The sequence below is a fragment of the Jaculus jaculus genome, chromosome 18, assembly GCF_020740685.1.
Source record: "Jaculus jaculus isolate mJacJac1 chromosome 18, mJacJac1.mat.Y.cur, whole genome shotgun sequence".
Taxonomy (NCBI): Eukaryota; Metazoa; Chordata; class Mammalia; order Rodentia; family Dipodidae; genus Jaculus; species Jaculus jaculus.
Window position 1 is genome coordinate 11,572,543 of NC_059119.1, and position 21,343 is coordinate 11,593,885.

General features: G+C 47.4%; 1 protein-coding gene, 1 non-coding gene and 1 pseudogene across 2 annotated transcripts in view; 2 read left to right on the forward strand and 1 right to left on the reverse strand.

The window, feature by feature from the left end:
- The window catches only part of LOC101600931, a 55,645-nt pseudogene extending 42,351 nt beyond the window's left edge, over positions 1–13,294 (reverse strand).
- Positions 1–21,343, forward strand: part of LOC101607543 (core histone macro-H2A.2) — a 55,199-nt gene that overhangs the window by 10,635 nt on the left and 23,221 nt on the right. The window contains exon 2 of the mRNA XM_004657887.3: positions 19,536–19,766. Coding sequence (XP_004657944.1) covers positions 19,595–19,766 — 172 coding nt within the window. The 5' untranslated portion in view covers positions 19,536–19,594. The remainder of the gene's footprint in view (positions 1–19,535; positions 19,767–21,343) is intronic.
- LOC123455862 lies at positions 10,819–10,924 on the forward strand. Its single transcript, XR_006634177.1, has one exon. It is a non-coding gene; the product is annotated as a U6 spliceosomal RNA (small nuclear RNA).

The window sequence follows — 21,343 nt, forward strand, 5'->3', positions numbered from 1 at the left end:
CTGCAAAGCCAAAGGACCTAGGTTCGATTCCCCAGGACCCACGTTATCCAGACTCACAAGGTGGTGCATGCGTCTGGAGTTCGTTTGCAGTGGCCGGCAGCCCAGGAGCACCCATTCTCTCTCTCTCTCTCTCCCTCTTTCTCTCTGTCAAATAAATAAGTAAATAAGACATACTGGAACTAGCGAGACAACTCCGTGAGCAAGAGTACTTGCCACCCTAGCATGAGAGTCTGAGTTCAATCCCCAGTACCCCCATAAAAACCGAGGTGTGGCCACACATGCCTATACCCCCATTCCTGTGGTAAAGCAGAGGCAGGAGAATCACTGAGCCCCTGCGGTCAGCCAGTGTGACTGGACGGTAGTGGCAGCTCCAGGTTCCGTGAGAGTGTCCACCTCGAGGGAATAACGCGGAGGACCGGTAGAGAAGAGCACCTCCAGGCCCAGGACACAGTTATGCACACGCACACATGTACGCACATGCCATACCACACCACACATACTACACACGCATGCACATTAAACAAAAAAGCCACAGCGTCCTCAAGTCCTAGAGAAATTGCAAATCTACCCACACAGACTTCATCTCATCGTTGGTCCTGTTCTGCCTCTGAATCATAAAACCGTGCATGTAAGCATCCCATTCCACAGCGAGACTCCAAATACTTCTTTTTAATGGATCCTTTGTTATTGTTGTATTTTTTTTATGTTTTATTTTTTGGTTTTTCAAGGTAGGGTCTCACTCTAGTCCAGGCTGCCTTGGAATTCACTCTGTATTCTCAGGGTGGCCTCGAACTCATGGTGATCCTCTTACCTGTGCCTCCCGAGTGCTGGGATTAAAGGCATGTGCCACCACACCAGGCTCTATTGTTTTATTTTTTATGTGAGAGAATTGGTGCACCAGGGCCTTAGCCAGTGCAACTGAGCTCCAGACGTGCATGCCATCTTGGGCACATGCGTCGCCTCATGCATCTGGCTTACGTGGGTTCTGGGAAGTGGAACCTGGGTCTTTGGGCTTTATAGACAAATGCCTTACCTGCTAAGCCATCTCTCCAACCCTCAAAATACTTTTTTAAATGGGAGTGATTTGTTATCCAATAGTATAATTTAAATAAATTGGATTAATGCTTGGTTCTCATGTTCATGGTTGGTTAATTTGGTTAATTTGATCCATGGTGTCTTTTTGATGAAATTGCTTTTGATATCGCTCTTTACATTATAAATTGTTAATGTGCTCTAACATACATGACGGTAAAATTATTGAATGTTCTCATTCACTTAAAGATGGCCCTGGAAGAAAATGGTTTGGAAAGTATTACTTGTGCAATAATGGCCTTGCCCTTGGAGTTCATAAATGGAAGTGTACTAGAGCAAGTGATTTAGCTCGTATCATGGAAAATGGTTTTTACAGCTACAAAATAATGCTAACAAACTATTATTATTTTAATACAGTACTTAGGGTAACACAGCAAAATATATTAGAATCCTATTAGGTATGAAGCTGTCTAAAAGATTTTTTTTCATACCCTTTAAAATAAATGTCTACAAATAGTGAGTATATTTATATTAAATTCCCTTATGTCCCATCTAGTTGGATCTCATCTCATTTCACTTCCCCAAAGGATAATTTTGAACTGACAGAGAAAAGCTGCCTTGTGGAAGTGTCTCCTTCATTTTTCATAAATATTTACAGCCTGAAATTCTGAAGCACAAAGCTGTAGATGAGGGAAGTACTGTAGGTACTAACAATGAAGACTCCAGATAAATCTCTGCAACGTTAAAACAGCTCGCGAATCCATTAGGGAGTAGCGTGATAAATTTCATGTCCGTGAACAGTTCGAAAATAGTATTTAAAGAGTTTTCATTTCCATCATTAGAAAGCTATAGGATCTCTTATTTCTTGATTTCAAATAGCATGTCTGAAAGCATTATGATTTATATAGTTCTGAAGAGAAATATCTCAAAAGAATAACAGAATACCAAATAGTCTTATATTTCTAGATTCTTTGGCAAGGTGGTGTGTCTGCATGAATAAATCTCTCTTTCTCTCTCCCTCCCTCTCCTCCCTCTATCTCTCTCTCTATTTATCTGTCTGTCTGTCTGCCTTTTTTAAGGCCTAGATCTGGATGTAGCTCAGTGGTAGAGTATTTATCTAGCATCACCAAGTAACCTGGGCCCAATCCCTCACACTACAAATAAAATAATAATAATAATAATCAGGAGGAGGAGAGTTGGTAGTTTTAGGCCAGCCTAGACTACATAGTAATACCTTCTCTCAAAAAGATATAAAAGCTGGGGACTGGAGAGATGGCTTAGCGGTTAAGCGCTTGCCTGTGAAAGCCTAAGGACCCTGGTTCAAAGCTCGATTCCCCAGGACCCACATAAACCAGATGCACAAGGTGGCACATGCATCTGGAGTTCGTTTGCAGTGTCTGGAGGCCCTGGCACTCCCATTCTCTCTCTCTCTCTCTCTCTCTCTCTCTCTCTCTCTCTCTCTCTCTTCCTCTTTCTCTGTCTATAGCTCGCAAATAAATAAACAAAAGTAAAATTTATAAAAAAAGATATAAAAGCTGGTCATGGTGGTGCATGCTTTTAATCCCAGCACCCAGGAGGCAGAAGTAAGAGGATCACTGTGAGTTCGAGGCCAGCCTGGACTACAGAGTGAGTTCCAAGTTAGCCTGGGCTAGAGTGAGACCCTGTCTTGAAAGAAACAATGTGAAAAATAAATAACTTTTTCTGGAGCCTACCCAATTAAACATTTTTCATTTACATCAGGACATGATATGCTTCTTGTTGACTGAGTTGATCATGTCAATAGTTTACAAAAATATAAAATAAAATGTCGGGCTGGAGAGATGGCTTAGCAGTTAAGTGCTTGCCTGTGAAGCCTAAGGACCCCAGTTCAAGGCTGGATTCCCCCCAGGATCCACGTTAGCCAGATGCACAAGGAGGCGCATGTGTCTGGAATTGGTTTGCAGTGGCTGGAGGTCCTGGAGTGCCCATTCTCTCTATATATCTGCCTCTTTCTCTGTCTGTCACTTTCAAATAAGTAAATAGAAATAAAATGTCAAAAAGTTGTTTGAGACATTAAAAAAAAACTGTTCTTTGTCAGCCTTTTATACCTGAAAAAAAATATTTAAATCAAAAGAAAAGTAGAGATTTAAAGAGACCAAGTGGGCTGAGAGATGGCTCATGCAACTCTTGAGTACCAGGGTTCAAATCCCCAGTCCCCACCTAAAAGCCAGGAGCTATAGTGGGCTTCTCTAATCCCAGCATGCCCACAGTGAGAAGGGTGGTGGAGACAGGAGAATTTCCAAGTAGCTCACTAACAGATACACACACGCAATAAATAAATTTTGAAAAATGTTTAAAGAATCAAGATTTGGGGCTGGAGAGATTGTTCAGTGGTTAAGGTGCTTACCTGCAAAGCCTAAGGACCCAGGTTTGATTCCCCAGTTCCCACTTAAAGCCAGAAGCACAAGGTGACTCGTGTTGTCTGGAGTTCATTTATAGTGGCTAGAGGACCTGGTGTGCCCATTCTCTCTTTCTCTATAAATAAATAAATAAATGAAATTTTAAAAAAGAATCAAGATTTTTTTATAGGAAGGGAGCTAGTGTGTTTATTAATAAAGTTTGCTATTTCTCATCAAAGCACTTCCTTCAGTAAGGGCACATGCTAGGGGTTTCCCTATCTTTCCTCTTCTCCCTTCTGGAATTACAGAGTAGTTTGAAATATTGTTTATGGGAATCCCATATGTTATTCCTTCACGAGAACACAGACGCACGGCATTGGATTCTGCTGCATTACTGGGTCTGGCACAATCTCTTGATACAGAATTTTATATTCTTCAGTTATCTCCAGACCAGTTCATTTCCAGCGACTCACCTGATGCTGAAAGTAATCCAAATTTGTTTCACATGACATTATTATTCAATTATACGACAGTTGAGCTGTGACTCCTGACTAGGGTGTTCATTTCTAGGCTCGTCTGCCAGGGAGGTTGGTTAAGATGTTAAATGAAAGTGACGCCTCCAAGCTGGCTGAGGTAGCGGGTTTGTAATCCCAGCCCTGGGCAGGAAGCAGGAAGAGGAGGAGTTCAAGGTCATTCTCAGCTACATAGTAAGTTCCAGACCAACCTGGGTGATATGAGACGCTGTCTAAACACACACACACACACACACACACACACACACACACACACACCTCTTCTTCTAGCACAGAGGCCTTTCATTTCCTATGGGACACTGCAGAGTAATGCCTGATGATCAGCAAGGACTATACACACCTTTAGAGGCACCGAGAAAGAAGCATGCCTACCAAACAAACTACAGAAAGGCTTCCTTCCTTTTACCTCTAATGATTTATTAGAACTCTCATTCTTTTTTAATTATTTATTTATTTATTTATTTGAGAGAGAGAGAGATGAAGAGGCAGAGAGAAAGAGAGGATGGACACACCAGAGCCTCCAGCCACTGCAAATGAACTCCAGACATATGTGCCCCCTTGTGCATCTGGCTTACGAGGGTCCTGAGGAAAGGAACTGGGGTCCTTAGGTTAAGGCAGGTAAATGCCTTAACCACTAAGCCATTTCCCCAGCCCTCATTTTTCTTTTCTTTTTGTAACTTTTTATTGACCAGTCTCCTTACATATAGACGATACACCATGATCATAATCCTCTCCCACAACCCTCCCTTTCCTTTCTGAATCCACCTCCACTGAATCCCTTCTTCCCAACTAGGCTCTCTTCTGTTCTGAGGTCATCGTTTTCCCTCATATCCTGCAGGTCTCGTGCAGGCAGCGTCAGCCACTGAGAGGTCATGAATGCCACAGCCACTTGCCTGGGGAGACAGCATCGCTCCCCTTCCTTTGGCTCCTACCTTTCTTTCCCTCACCTCTTCCGCAATGGCTCCTGAGCCTTGCAGGGTGTGATTGGGATGTCTCACTCAGTGCTGGACACCCCACTGTCACTTCTTCTCAGCGCTTTGGTGAGTTTTGAGTCACCCCAGTGGTCACTGCCAGTTGAAAAGAGAAGTGTCTCTAACCATAAGCATAAGTACTTAGCGGGCAGTTGGTGGGCATAATATACCCAGACAACAGAAGTAGTTTCCCCCTAGGGCTTCCCAGCCATAGGCTTTCGATTAGATTTTCTTTGAAAATAAAATTATATTTATTTGCACATGTGAGTGGCGGAGGGCGGGGCAAAGGGTCTCTTGCCATTGCAAACAAATAACCATTTGGCTTTACATGGGTGGCTGGTGAATTGAACCTGGACCAGCGGCAGACTTTGCAAACAAGTGCCTTTAGCCACTGAACCATCTCTCCCAGCCCCAGGACTCTCATTCTCAAATACAGATGCAGGCTGGAGAAGATGGCTTAGTGGTTAAGGTGTTTGCCTCCAAAGCCAAAGGACCCTGGTTTGATTCCCCAGGACCCATGTAAACCAGATGCACAAGGTGGCGCATGCATCTTGAGTTCGTCTGCAGTGACTGGAGGCCCTGGCATGCCCATTCTCTCTCTCTTTCTCTCTCTCTCTCAAATAAATAAATAAATAAATAAATAAAATATATTTAAATATAAATGACCAAAGTTGACCAGGCATTTTAGAAAGAAAAAAAAAGCATGAAGAGAACAATGAAAATAAATAGAACTGCCTAGATAAAACAATTTAGAGGGGAAAAAAAGTAACTTTTACACATTGTTGTTAGTTTCAGAGAGATAAAAGAACAGGATGTTATGGAAAAAGCAACAATCAGAGATGTTCCCCTTGGAGGGTGAACTGGGCTCTCCCTTCTGTTAATTCTCACATAGTAAACAACTATCTTTTAAAAATGTTTTCAGAGCCGGGCGTGGTGGCACACGCCTTTAATCCCAGCACTCGGGAGGCAGAGGTAGGAGGATCATTGTGAGTTCAAGGCCACCCTGAGACTACCTAGTGAGTTCCAGGTCAGCCTGGGCTAGAGTGAGACCCTACCTTGAAAACAAATATATTATTTTTCATTTATTTGCAAGCAGAAAGAGAGAGAGGGAGACAGGGAGAAAATGGGTGTGCCAGAGCCTCCAGCTGCTGCAAACAACCTCCAGGTGCGGGCGTCACTTTGTGCATCTGGCTTCACGTGGGTCCTGCGGAATCTAACTTGGGTCACTAGGTTTTGCCGGCAAGCGCCTTAACTACTGAGTCATCTCTCCAGCCCACAAGGATCTTTAAAAAACAATTTTTTTAAGTCTGGTGCTGCATTTCCCTCCTACATTTTTGTGTTTGTTATTGGTGTCCGCTGTGTGAAATGATCACAAGCACGGTGTTGCATGGCTGTCTGGTGTCTGACACACTTGCAGTGAGTGATGTGCCCTGGGGAGAAAGTATGAGGGTCTTCAGCTTCCTTCAGGTGTGAGCTGTGGCGCTGTTCGCTGTGAGCACGATATAAATGTCCCAGCCGCGGATATCAAGCAGGTGCCTTATGTTTGTGTGAGCCACCTTGTTATCTGTGGCCTTCTGTTGTAAAGATCCCTTCCTTGGGGACAGATCGGCTGGAAGCGTTTGCCCTGTGAACCAAGAGCCTGAGCTCCATCCCCAGAGCCCATGTGACAGCCCCAGTCACTCTGCTGGCCTTGTGTCCCAGCACAGAGGAGGCAGAGGCAGGAGATGGGACGTGGGGGGACTGGGGGGGTCGCGATCCCTGGGACTAGCCAGCCAGTCTAGCTTATTTGGCCAGTTCCAGGCCAGTGAGAGAATCTGTCCCCCCAAAAAGGTGAATGGCACCTGAGGAACAGTACCTGAGATGATGCTCTGGCCTCCTTGCACCCATGAACATGTGTGCACACACGTGAGCCTACGTACGTGTGTACTCCAACATGTACGCGCACACATGTGTGCACATGCATACACACACAGAATTTTTAAAATATCTTATTTTATTTATTTATTTGACAGAAAAAGAGGGAAAGAGAGAGAGTGAGAGAGAGAGAGTGGGCACACCAGGGCCTCCAGCCACTGCAAGCGAACTCCAGACACTTGCGCCCTCTTGTGCATCTGGCTAACGTGGGTCCTAGGGAATTGAACCTGGGTCCTTGAGCTTTGCAGACAAATGCCTTAACTGTAACTGCTAAGCCATTCCCCCAGCACCAAACACATAATTTTTAAAAATCTGTGAAGCCGGGACTGGTGGCGCACACCTTTAATCCCAGCACCCAAGAGGCAGAGGTAGGAGGATTGCCATGAGTTTGAGACTATATAGTAAATTGCAAGTCAGCCTGGGATAGAGAGAGACCCTACATCAAAAAAAAAAAAAAAAAATGTGGAGGCTTAGCAATTAAGGCACTTGCCTGCAAAGCCAAAGGACCCGGGTTCGATTCCCCAGGACCCAAGTAAGCCAGATGCACAAGGGGGTGCCCGCATCTGGTGTTTTGTCTGCAGTGGCTGGAGACCCTGGTGTACCCATTCTCTCTCTCTCTCTCTCTCTCTCTCTCTCTCTCTCTCTCTCTCTCTGCCTTCCTCTCTCCCAAATAAATAAATAAAATGTATTTTGGAAAAAAAAACTTTTTTAAAAAAATGTGACCAGAGCCAGAGGCTTGCCCCTAGGAGAACTGGCTGGGTTTTCATTAATTCTGTGATCTGTTCACTATATAGAACATAGACTCTTACTGGTCACAAGAATCGACTATAGCCAGGCATGCTGTGACACGCCCACACTCCCAGTGCTCAGGAGGTTGGGGCAGGAGGACTGAATGGTCCAGCCTGGGCTACATGACAAGGCCTTTCATTTCAAAAACAAACAATAAAATCAACTAGTCAGTAACCTCAGAGACTGGCGAGGAAACAATGGAAGGTAGGGCCAAGTGGTGTGAAACCAAGTAAACTGGGGGTGATGTTGAAAGAGAATCCTTTTTTCTTTAGATTAAGGAGACAAGGGCCCCACCTTTGGGCAGGGAAGAAGGAATTTGAGGCTCAAAGCTCACTTGAACCTGAAGGAAATGATATTGATGAAGTCTTAATGATGTAAAGGCCTATTTGGGGCTGTCAGCTTTTAAATAACTTTTTAAAAAATATTTTTATTTATGTATTTGAGAGAGACAGAGAGAAAGAGGTAAAGAGAGAGAAAATAAAAATGGCCACACCAGGGTCTCTTGCCACTGCAAATAAACTCCAGACACATGTGCCACCTTGTGCATCTGGTTCATGTGGGACTTGGAGAATCGAACCTGGGTCCTTAAGCTTCGCAGGCAATTGCCTTAACCCCTAAGCCATCTTTCCAGCCTCTTTTCAATAGTTTTAAAATAGCAACTTTTAACACTCCCGCCTAGGGGCCGGAAGAGATGATTTGTTGTGATTATAAAACGCAAAGTACCAGGACGCTGGGAAGTGCAGGTGGTGGAGGTGGAGACGGAGGCAAAGGCAAAGGCGAGGCAATTGGGGAGGAGCAGGGAGGAGCAGAGCGCGCTGCTGACGGTGAGTGGGGGAGATGCCTAGCGTTGTCCAAGGCAGAAATCGAGATTGAGGGCTGAGGAGATGGTTCAGTCAGCAGAGTAAGTGCTTTGCAAGCATGTGGACATGAGTTAGGTGCCCAGAGCTCATGTTAATAAAATGGGGGGAACTGGAGAAATTGCTCAGTGGTTAAGGCAAAACCTTTGCTGGCAAAACCTACCTAACAATCCTGGTTCGATTCCCCAGTACCCACGTAAAGCCAGATGCACAAACTGGCACATGCATCTGGAGCTTGTTTGCAGAAGTGAGAAGCCCTGGTGTGCCCATTCTCTCTCTCTCTCTCTCTCTCTCTCTCAATCTCTCTCTCTCTCTCTCTTTCTCTTCTTGGATATAAATTTAAATAAATAAAAACATTTAAAAAGCAAAACAGGCATAGTGGCCTGCATTTGCTGTGGGAAGGAGATAGGTAGGTCACAGGGGCTGTCAGGTCAGCCAGTCTAGCCTGCTAATGAGCTTCAGGGCAATAAGACACCCTGTTTCTTTAAAAAAAAAAAAAAAAAAAGGACAATGTACCTGAAAATCACACCAGAGGCCTCCACATGCATGTACCTGCACACAGACAACACATACACACACACACACACACACACACACACACACACACACTCACACACACACACCATATATTCAAAAAGAGAGGGAAGAAAGAAGAAAGGAAGAAAGGAAGGAAGGAAGCAAAGAAGAGATGTATTTTGATGTTTCCAAGGCAGTCAGTGGAGGAAATAAAATTGAACTGTAACCCACCAGTGGAAAGGGGATGAGGAAGAGGAGTTAAGTTCTCATTCTTCGGAGACAGAGAGACTGCCAAAAGCGGAAATGGAGGGAGAAGCAGAGGCATAACGTAGATTTTGAAGGCAGGCGCCAGAATTTAAATCGAAACTGTTGGCCAGACACAGCGGTGCAAGCTGTCACGCCAGCACTCTGGAAGCAGAGGCAGGAAGATGGCAAATTCAAGGCTAGCCTGGGTGACATAGTGACACCCTGCCTCAGAAACAAAGAAAAGGGGCTGGTTAGCGGTTAGCAGTTAGGGCGCTTGCCTGCAAAGCCAAAGGACCCAGGTTTGATTCCCTAGGACCCACGTATGCCAGATTCACAAGGGGCGCATGCATCTGGAGTTGGTTTGCAGCAGCTAGAGGCCCTGATGTGCCTATTCTCATTCTCTCTGTCTCTCAAGGCAAGTGCCTTTAACCACTGAGCCATCTCCAGTGCCTGAGAAATGAGCCGTTGAGCTCAGTGCTGTTCTTACTAAGCAATCTACTTGGTGTGTAAACTAATGTACAGGAAGTTAATAAAACACACTTGCTTTTATTTATTTACTTATTTTGAGGCTGGTCTTAGAAATGCTGAATTGATAATAAGTTTTGCAAAGTTCTTTGAAACAAGAACAGATTCAAATTCAGGGCACCCAGCCAGGCATGGTGACGCACGCCTTTAATGCCAGCACTTAGGAGGCAGAGGTAGGAGGATCACTCTGAGTTTGAGGCCACCCTGAGACCACATAGTGAATTCCAGGTCAGCCTGGACTAGAGTGAGACCCTACCTCAAAAGAAAAATAAATAAATAAATAAGATAAGATAAAACAAATGAAAAATGTTACATGTAGTTGCCTCTGGAAGTGAGATCTGGAGGAAAAACAAGAGTAGGAAAGAGCACGTTGTTTCCATGTTACCCATTTCTGTAGGTTTGTATTAACTGTAGACAAATATCCCCTAAAGATAAATTCCAATTTTTAAAAAATTTTCATTAGCATTTTCCATGATTATAAAAAAATCCTATGGAAATTCCCTCCCTCCCCCCCCTACCTTCCCCTTTGAAATTCCATTCTCCATCATATTACCTCCCCATCTTACATATATACAGTATCAACCTATTAAGTACCCTCCTACCTTCCTTTCTCTTCCCTTTATGTCTCCTTTTTAACTTACTGGCCTCTGCTACTAAGTATTTTCATTCTCACGCAGAAGCCCAATCAATTCCAATTTTTAAAATTTACTTATTCATTTATTTGAAAGAGAGACAGAGAAAAAGAGGCAGATGGAGAGAGAGGATGGGCACACCAGGGCCTCCAGACACATGTGCCACTTTGTGAATCTGGCTTGATGTGGACACTGGGCAGTTGAACCCAGGCAGTCAGGCTTTGCAGGCAGGCACCTTTAACCACTGAGCCATGTCTCCAAACAATAAACTCCAACTTTTTAAAATAACTGCTGTAAATCTCTGATTATCCTTGCTTCAGGATGACCTCAAGCAAGACATAACTACAGAGGTTTCTAAACTTATGTTGGGGTTATATTCCAATAAGTCCACCATCAGTCGAAAATATCCCGAGTGTACTGACTTTGTACTCGCTTTAGCAGAACATACGCTGAAGTTGGGATGGCACAGAGAAGTTTAGCATGGCCCCTGCGTATGATGGCATGCAAACTTGAGAAGCATTCCATACTTTTTAAAGATATTTATTTATTTATGAGAGAGAGAGAGAGAGAGAATGGGCATACCAGGGCATCCAGCCACTACAAACAAACTCCAGACGCATGTGCCCCCTTGTGCAGCTGGCTTACATGGGTCCTGGAGAATCGAACCAGGATCCTTTGGCTTTGCAGGCAAACGCCTTCACCGCAAAGCCATCTATCTCTCCAACCCTACTTTTTAAAAGCCAAAAGGGGGCTGGAGACATGGCTCAATGATTAAGGCACTTGTCTGAGAGCCTAATAACCCAGGTTTGATTCCCCAGTACCCACATAAAGCAAGATGCACAAAGCATCCATTTGCAGCTGTTAGAGGCCCTGACATGCCCATGCTCTCTGCCTGTCTCTCTCTCTCTCTCTCTCTCTCTCTTTCTCTCTCTCTCTCCTTGAAAATAAATAAGTATGTTTCAGAGACCCAAAAAGATGGGGAAGAGTGCTGTGGCACACTGTCTTCCAGATGTGAAATGGCCATTACACTTACAACCTCACAGCAACTGTCACCACCTGCACAATATGGGGCCCATCAACATTCTATCATGGATGATGGAGGAGGCCACAAGTCCCCCATCCCTCACTGAGGAGTTAGTTACTGGCACATTGGCTCACAGACATTGCACCACACCTGCCCCTTTTGTTCACAGCAATAGTCAAGAGCCCATTTTGCCACCTTCTGGCATGGTCAAAAGGAAGACAATACCACCTGAAAACCAAGCCATCAAACAGAGGTCGTGGACTCCCCAGGCTTCCTGAAGCGCTTGTGTGGGGGTTTTCTGATGTGCCTCTGGTGCCTTGGGGCAGTGATTTTGGAACCGATGGCTCTCACGTCTATCTGAATTAGTATCTCTACTGTGATTTAGTAATTACAGCCTTTATTGTGGCTTGTTTATTTTCCAGTACAACTTAATTGAAAGTACTTAGGGACATATTCATTCTATAACATCTAGTATTGTTTCTTGTTCAATAGCAAACGTGCGGGGTTGGAGAGGTGGCTCAGAGGCTAAAGGTCTGGGTTCAATGCCCCAGTACGCATGTAAAGGCAGATACAAGCGCCGCATACAGCAGCAAGAGACCGTGTCTCAAGAAGGTGCACAGACACGCTGAAGCTGTCCTCTGGCCTCCGCACATGCACCACACGAATAGAAATGGTGAATTAATTTATTTATTTGCAAGCAAAGAGGGATAGAGAGAAGAGAAAATAATATGGGCACGCTGGGTGGTCCAGCCACTGCCACTGAACTCCAGATGCATGAGCCACTTTCTGTGTCTGGCTTTATATGGGTACTGGGGAATCAAACCAGGTTGTTAGGCTTTGTAGGCAAGCACCTTAACCACTGAGCCATCTCTCCAGTCCCCAAATAAATATTTTTTTAATTAACATAAGCCGGGCATGGTGGCATACGCCTTTAATTTCAGCACTCCAGAGGCAGAGGTAGGAGGATCACTGTTTGAGGCCACCCTGAGACTACATAATGAATTCTTAGGTCAGCCTGGACCAGAATGAGACCCTACCTCGGAAACTACCCAAATATAGTAACACAAGGCTGACGATATGGATCAGCAGTTAAAGCGCTTTCCTGCAAAGCCTAACAATCCGAGTTCAACTCCCCAGTACCCACATAAAGCCAGGTGTACAGAGTGCAGGGTGCATCTGGAGTTCATTTGCAGTGGATACAGCCCCTGGCACAGCCATCCCCCCCCTTGCAAATAATTAAATATTTTTTAAAGTAACAAGCACACCATAAGTTCTATGTCACTAATATTGTGATGGCTTAGGTTGTATGATGCATGCCAATTCTAGCGATAGCAAAATGTAAAAAAAAAATGGTGTTTTTTTTGGAAGTGCATCATAAAAACGAGTGAAATGCGGGAGCTATCGGAATAGGTTGGTGTGAGTTTATTACCTGTGTCTGAGTCAGTGCTACAATTTAATTTTTTATCGTGCTATCTATAAAAATCTACCTCCTCGGCGGCCTTTAGGGGCTTAAAATCCCGCCCTATATATGAATCCTAAGACAACGGAGTCGGAATTCGCCTTCTGCCCCGGCCCAGGGCGATGCCCGCGAGCTGCTCCGGTGGGCGGCAAGCGGGCGAGGGCGGGAGCCGGCGGCCTGGGTCGGGTTTCATTTCCTGGACCTCCACGATCCGCCCCTGCGCCCTGTTTCTGCTTGGAGAGTGATGGTGAGCCTTTATAGCCCTTTCTTCCCGCGAGGCACGGGGCTGCCCGGCGCCTGGCAGATCAGAGCCGTCCCGGGTTCCCCAAGGACCCCCACGTGCCTCCTGGAGAATGGGGTACCCCAACGCACAGCCCCCGGGAGATGGGGGGGCGGGGTCTTCGAGGCAGAGCTCCATGCACCGATGTTCCTTCTTGGAGCCTGCCAACAAGGCGGAATGCGCCGGGTACTCCGGACCGGAGCCCGGCTGCAGGCGAGCGGGGCGAAGCGCGTGCAGACGCCGGGCTGCTTGGGTCGCAGGGAAACCGACGCTCCCCGGGGGCGGCCCCCCCCCGAACCATCCGGACTCCAGTTCGCGGGTGTGGACAAAACTAACTAAATAAATAAATGAATGAAACCTGTTCGAGCTTTGGAACGCCTCACTTCCCAACTCAGAATGGAGCGAGGGAAAGGGCGGCCTTGGAAAAGAAAGATGGAATTTTTGCCGGAGTGGAAGCTGAGCTCGGGCAGGGGGGGAGGGGTGGTCTCTGGGCGCAGGCTTCCCAACGGTCCGGTCCCGAGGCACCGAGCTTCCTACCCTGGGTTCCGGTAGGTGGAGCTTGAAGGCTTCAGCCAGCATCCCCTGGGGATTTTCTTTTTTTATTTTTATGTCCTTCTTTATCTCTTTTTCTTTCCTTCCCTCCTTCCCTCCATCCCTCCCTCCCTCTCTTCCTTTCTTCCTTCTGTGTGCATGGTGTGTGTGGGTACACCAGGGCCTCTTGCAACATTAAATGAATGCCAGACACACCACTTTTTTGCATCTGGTTTTAGAGGGGTGGCTGGGGAATTGAATCCAGACCATTAGGCCTTATAAGCAGTCATCTTTAACCGCTAAGCCATCTTCCCAGCCCCCTGGGTTTTTTGCTGTTGTTGTTTGTTTTCATTTTTATTTATTTATTTGAGAGCAACAGACAGAAAGAGAAAGAGGCAGAGAGAGAGAGAATGGGCGCGCCAGGGCTTCCAGCCACTGCAAACGAACTCCAGACGTGTGCGCCCCCTTGTGCATCTGGCTTATGTGGGTCCTGGAGAATCCAGCCGGGTCGTAGGCTTCACAGACAAGCGCTTAACCGCTAAGCCAGCTCTCCAGCGCCCCTCCCCCGTGGGGGGGGAGTATAACCAGCAGGAGCCTCCCAGCCCTGGTACCTTTGGAGGCTCCTGGAGGTAAACAGAACCATGTCTGAAAAGATGAGCTCCCCAGCATTGAGAACCCGTCCATCCTAGATAAAACACAAGTCCGTCATCTCACCCAGGGAGACTTCTCTTTGAAATGGGAATCTTGGAGTTCCTTACCAGGATACCAACACACGGATAAATCTGGGGTACCCCTGGATTGATTCTTACCTGATGAATTCAAAGAAATGAAATCCAGAGACTGGAGGGGAAGGTTTAGAAAGTCTTTATTAAATTAAGAGGAGAAAGTACAGAGAGATCCTGCATGTGGAAGGCGGGGAAGGGGGGGCGGGGTGGGGGATGAAACCCATTTGGGGAGCTGAGCCTGGGGGTGGAGGGGAATATGAAGGGATCTCCCAGGGACATTAAAAAGGGGCTGGGGGGGGGAGGCTGGAGAGATGGCTCAGTGGCTAAGGCGCTTGCCTGAAAAGCCAAAGGACCAAGGTTTGATCCCCCAGTACCCACGAAAAGCCAGATGCATGTGTCTGGAGATCGTTTGTTTGCAGGCCCATTTTCTCTCTCTCTCTCTCTCTCTAAAATAAAATTTTAGAAAAGGGGGCTAGGGCTTAAAGAAACACACACAGGACTGGAGAGATGGCTTAGCAATTATGGCACTTGTCTGCAAAGCCTAAGAACTCAGGTTTGATGACCCAGTACCCACATAAAGCCAGATGTACTAGGTGGTGCATGTGTCTGGAGTTCTTTTGCAATGGCTAGAGGCGCTGGTGCACCCATATTCATTCTGTATTTATGTGCCTCTTTATTTTTTTTTAATTTTTTGCTTATTTTTATTTATTTATTTGAGAGTGACAGAGAGGAGGAGGAGAGAGAGAATGAGAGAGAATGGGCACGCCAGGGCTTCCAGCCACTGCAAACGAACTCCAGATGCGTGCGCCCCCTTGTGCATCTGGCTTGGCTAATGTGGGTCCTGGGGAATCGAGCCTTGAACCGGGGTCCTTAGGCTTCACAGGCAAGCACTTAACTACTAAGCCATCTCTCCAGCCTTTATGTGCCTCTTTCTCTCAAATAAATAAATAAAAATAATAATAAAGAAACAGGGCTGAAGAGAGAGCTTAGCAGTTAAGGCACTTGCCTGAGAAGCCTAAGGGCCCATGTTCAACTCCCCAAATCCCATGTAAGCCAGACACACAAGATGATGGAAGCACACCAGGTTGCACGTGCACACAAGGTCACACTCACATCTGGAGCTTGATTGCAGTAGCCGGAGGCCCTGGCACGCCGATTCTAATTCTCTCTCTCTGTCTCACTCCCATTTAAAAAAAAGAAAGAAAGAAAGCAATACAGACATACATGTGGGAAATAGAGCAAAAGAATGTAAGCCTTTTGCCTTCCCATTAGAAAAAAGTCTAACAGATCAGATAGTAAAAGTCCACTCCCCGCATCCCAGCACAGCAGGGTGGAGATGGGCGGAGATGGAGGAAGTCATGCCCAGTACGTACCTGGAGTCTCAGGTGACAGGAGAGATGAAGCCAAGAAGGCCTTGCCCAACCCCTAAGCCCCGCTTTGTAGCTTATCAGGGTTGCTCCTCACCCTCAGGCCCTGCTGAGTTCTGATTGGCTTGGACGGGGCACTAACTCCGGAAGAGCCCGCATTCCTGGAGTGCACTGTCCCTGCTGGGTGGAACTGGCCTGGGCCAGACACTGCGTTCTCTCTGGGTCCACTGCTGGCTGGCTGCCTACGGAGAAACAAGCTTCCTGGCATCTCCCTCGGCCCGGAGCTGTCCCCCAGCGCTGTGCAGGGGCTGCCTCGTGGGAAGGCCCTTGAGAGGTGCTGGGGTGCTTCTGGAGGCCTTCTTATAACCGCTTCTTTTTTAAAAATATTTTTTTAATTTATTTATTTATTTATTTGAGAGTGACAGACACAGAGAGAAAGACAGATAGAGGGAGAGAGAGAGAATGGGCGCGCCAGGGCTTCCAGCCTCTGCAAACGAACTGCAGACGCGTGCGCCCCCTTGTGCATCTGGCTAACGTGGGACCTGGGGAACGGAGCCTCGAACCGGGGTCCTTAGGCTTCACAGGCAAGCGCTTAACCGCTAAGCCATCTCTCCAGCCCACAACCGCTTCTTTACTCCACTCCACCAGGACGCTCCTCACTTGGCTAAATTGTCTTCATGAGTATTTTAAGCACCAAGTCCCCGTTTTCTCCACTACTGGCCCTACTTTCTAGTTTTTAGGGCAATGTGTGACTCATCTTGGTTCATCCCGGGAAAGTCCCCAGGTAGCTTTATCCTGCATGCCTAGTTATTCTCTACCTAGTTTGAGAAAGGAGTGTGGGGCCGGGGTATGAGCGAGTGTATGTGTGTGTGTGTGTGTGTGTGTGTGTGTGTGTGTGTGTAGGGGTATATGCAAGTGTGTCACTGTGTGGAGATGTGTATGTGTGCAGGGTGGTATGTGGAAGGGATTTCATTGTGGAAGAGTGTGTGTGGGAGAGGTGTCAGTGCCTGGAGGGACTCTCAGTATGTGGAGGGGTATGCATGTGCGGAAGGGTGTGGGGGTGTCACTGTGTGTGGTGAATGTGGAAGGAGTTGTGTGTAGAAGAGTGCATTGTAAAGATGTATGAAGGGGTGTTGGTGTGTAGAGGAGTGTGTGTGTGTGTGTGTGTGTGTGTGTGTGTGTAGAGAGAGCATCACTGTATTATGGTGGGAGTGTTGGTATAGAGAAGGTATCCATGGGTGGAGGGTGTTGGTGTGTGTGGGGTGTTGGTGTGTGGAGGGGTGTTTGTCTGTGGAGGGTGTTGATGTGGGGGGGTTTTGGTGAGTGTGGGGTGTTGGTGTGTGGAGTGTGTTGGTGTGTGGAGTGTGTTGGTGTGTGGAAGGTGTTGGTGTGTAGAGGGTGTTGGTGTGTGGGGGGTGTTGGTGTGTGGAGGGTGTTGGTGTGTGGAGGGTGTTGGTGTGTGGAGGGTGTTGGTGTGTAGAGGGTGTTGGTGTGTGGGGGGTGTTGGTGTGTGGAGGGTGTTGGTGTGTGGAGGGTGTTGGTGTGTGGAGGGTGTTGGTGTGTGGAGGGTGTTGGGTGTTGGTGTGTGTTGGGTGTTGGTGTTTGGAGGTGTTGGTGTGTGAAGGGGTGTTGGTGTGTCTAGGGTGTTGGTGTGCGGAGGGTGTTGGTGTGTGGAGGGTGTTGGTGTGTGTTGGTTTTTTGTGTGTGTTGTGTGTTGGTGTGTGGAGGGTGTTGGTGTGTGTTGTGTGTTGGTATGTGGAGGGTGTTGGTGTGTGGAGGGGTGTTAGTCCGTGGAGTTCTCCTGGTATAGCATGTGTACTCCAGGAATCAATCTCTGCTTGGCAAAGGTTATGATATTCAGCCCACAGAATATGCATGGGACGTGTCTACCCTGAGCTGGGCTGTTTCCCTTCACTCAAAAGGTAGCTTATACCAGTAACCGTGAGTTATAGACGTGCCTCTGGGGCACTGTATGGTGGTGCCTCTCGGTGCTTGAAATGTCTCCCGAAAGTCAGCCTGGATCCCGCCCCCACCCCAAGGAGCCACGGCTTGGGCTATGGTGTGGCTTTTCTTTGCTGTCTGGTTACTAGGTGGTGGCATGTTTTATAACACTGTCCCTTCTAGCTAGATTCTATTTATAAAAATCCATTATTGGAGACATTAGAAATCTGATTCAATCTGGGAGCTGCACACCAGCTCCAAGTTATGTGCATTAAAACAAACTACCAGTGTCTAGGGAGAAAACTGCGCCAGCAAGCGGACCTGAGTGCAGATCCAAGCATCGTGCAGTGCTGGGTCTCCATTCTGGTTCTGTTCCAGGGCGGGCATGGCGGCCTGCCGGGGACCCCACCATGCAGGGGGCAGAGACAACGGATCCTCAGGCAAACTGGCTGGCTAGACAAGCTAAATCAGGGAGCTTTGAGTTCAAGTGAGAAACCTTGCCTCCGTGCATAAAGTAGAGCGTGACTGAGAAGCACAAACATTCCTGACACCAGCCTCTGGCTGCCACACACATGCACACGCATAATGCAAGCAAGCACACCAGAATTCATGCCACACAACCTGCACACGTGCAAAAAATATCGAAGGCTGGAGAGATGGCTCCGCCGTTCAAGGTGTTTGCTTGCTAAGTCTACCAGCCTGGGCTAGCTTCCTCAGTACCCACGTAAAGCCAGATGCTCAAAGTGACACATGCATCTGGCGTCGGTTTGCAGCAGTAAGAAATCCTGATGCTCCCCCCCCCATTCCCTCATTCATATTCTCTCTCTCTCTCCCCCCACCCCAAATAAGTTAAAAACTATTCTTTAAAATCTTTTTTAAACAATTGATCCAGAAATGGTGACACATGCCTATAGTCACAGCAGTCAGGAGGCAGGAGGGTCAGGACTTTAAGGTCATCCTCACCTACATAGTGACTTTGAAGACCAGCCTGGGTTACATAAGATGTTACCTCAAACAATTATTTAATGGGCTAGAGAGATGGCTTAGTGGTTAAGGCGCTTGGCTGAAAAGCCAAAGGACCCAGGTTCAATTCCCCAGGACCTACATAAGCCAGATGCCCAAGTTGGTGCATACATCTGAAGTTCCATTGCAGTGACTAGAGGCCCTGGCGTGCCCATTCTCATTCTCTCTCCCTCCTCTCCCCCCTTTTATCTCTATCCCAATTTTTTAAAAATTAAAGAAAAAAATCAATCTGGAGAGATAGCTTAGCAGTTAAGGCACTTCCTGTGAAGTTTAAGAACTCATGTTCAAATCTCCAGGTCACATGCATCCAGATGCACAGTGACACAGCGTGCGATGTCGCACATGTGCACAAGGGGGCGCATGTATTTGGAGTTTATTCACAGCAGGCTGGAGGTCCTGGTGTGCCCATTTCTCTCTGTCATATATATATATGTATATGAAATCACATCTGCAAAGCCCCTTTGTCACGTAGAGCAAGTCACGGGTTCTAGGAGCAAGGAGATCACTGTGCTGAGCACATGACCTTAACCTCTTCTCAGCGACAGCCTCCTTCGGCCTCTGCTGTTGAGGCCAGCGGCCTGATGGTTAAGGGGTGCCGACGGATGGATACCCTTTGGAGACCCCCTGCCTGGCTCCATTCTTACGGCTCCAGGATCCAGCCACCCGCACAGGGCAGCCAGGCAGGCCACAGCAGTAAGCTGGGGCCACACCGCAGTAACCACAACATTTCCAGCCAGCGCCTCCTCAATCCTGCCAGCGCCCCCCTCAATCCTGCCCTTCTTGTCTTTCCAGCACTGTTTCAGCGCCGGGAGGCCACTGTGTCAGCAAGCTGAGAGGGGAAGTGAGGCAAGATGTCGGGCCGGAGTGGGAAGAAGAAAATGTCCAAGCTGTCCCGGTCGGCCAGGGCCGGTGTCATCTTCCCGGTGGGGAGGCTGATGCGTTACCTGAAGAAAGGCACTTTCAAGTACCGGATCAGCGTGGGCGCTCCCGTCTACATGGCCGCAGTCATCGAGTACCTAGCTGGTGAGTCCAGCTCCCAATGGACCCTGCACAATCCTGGGTCCCCATCCTCTGGGGACACCACATGGCTGGGGTGGGGTGCTCTGGACCTCCATAGGCTCAGAGATATAGAGGGTGGTGACAGGGTTCGGCCTGGTCTCCTTAGCCACCAGGAGCTCCTCTAGGGAAGAGGGCATAGGAAGGACAGACAGACTCAGGGACGCAGATAGTCACCTACACTACTGGCTCACTGCCAAAGGTCATGTCCGTGAACATTCTTTTAAAATTTTTTTTTAATTTTTACTTATTTATTTGAGAAAGAGAATGGGTGCACCAGCTATTCCAGCCACTGAAAACGAACTCCAGATGCAGGCACCACCTTGTGCATCTGGCTTATGTGGGTCCTGGGGAATCAAACCTGTGTCCATAGGCAGGCAAGGACCTTAACTGCTGAGCCATCTCTCCAGCCCTAACATTCTTTTTAAAACTTATTTTTGTGTGACTGGTTTGGGGGTGTAAGTGAGGGCGGAGCACATGATGCACATCTGGAGGTCAAAGGATAACCTCGGATGGTGACTCCTCTCCTTTCTGAGACAGACACTGTCTTGTTTTGCCTCTGGGTAGGCAGATCTAGCTGGCCCATGAGCTTCCAGATTCTTTGAGTCTGCAACCTATTGCCGTAGCACATTGGGGTCACAGGCGCATGCTTCTCTTTGTGTCTAGTTTTACATAGGTGCTGGGGAATCGAACTCAGGTCGGCAGGCTTACAAGCAAGTACTTTTAACCACTGAGCAGTCTGACTCACCATTAGCATTCCGAATGCACTCTGGAGCTTGGCCGAACACAAGCAGCTGCCTTTTCCACTTAATGAATGTCCAGCATCTCAACCAGATAGATTTTTGGACACAGATTGGCAAACTGCTTCCTCGTGTTGTGTGTGTGTGTGAGTGTGTGCTTGTGCCCATGTGTATGCGTATCCATTTTACAGTTGAAGTCCAACATCAGGTCCAGTTCTCTTCTCTTTTTTCTTTTTTTAAGAGTGAGAGAGATAGAGAGAGAAAAAGAATTTGCAGGCCAGGGCCTCAGCCACTGCAATTGAACTCCAGACACTTGTGCCACCTAGTGGGCACGTGCAACCTTGTGCTTGCATCACCTTTGTGCGTCTGGTTTACATGAGACCTGGAGAATCGAACCTGGGTCCTTAGGCTTCACAGGCAAGCACCTTAAGTGCTAAGCCATCTCTCCAGCCCCTCTATTCTTTTTTAAAAATGTGTGTGTGTGCGTGTGTGCATGCACACACATGTGTGCACTTGTGAATACAAATGTGCATGTGCCATGGCACTCATGTAGGGGTCAGAAGACACCTCTCAGGGTGGCCCTCTCCGTCTCACCTCATTTGGGGCAGGGTTTCTCTAGCTGTCTTCTCTGTTGCCCTCACATTGTCTCTGGTCTCCGCCACCCATCTTGCCATTATAGTGCCAGGATTATAGGGTCCTGCCACAGCATCCAGGTTTTGACATGGGGTTAGAGGATCAAATTTGGGTGCTCAGGCATGAGTGGCAAATACTTTCTCCACTGAGCCATCTTCCTGGGCACTCCAG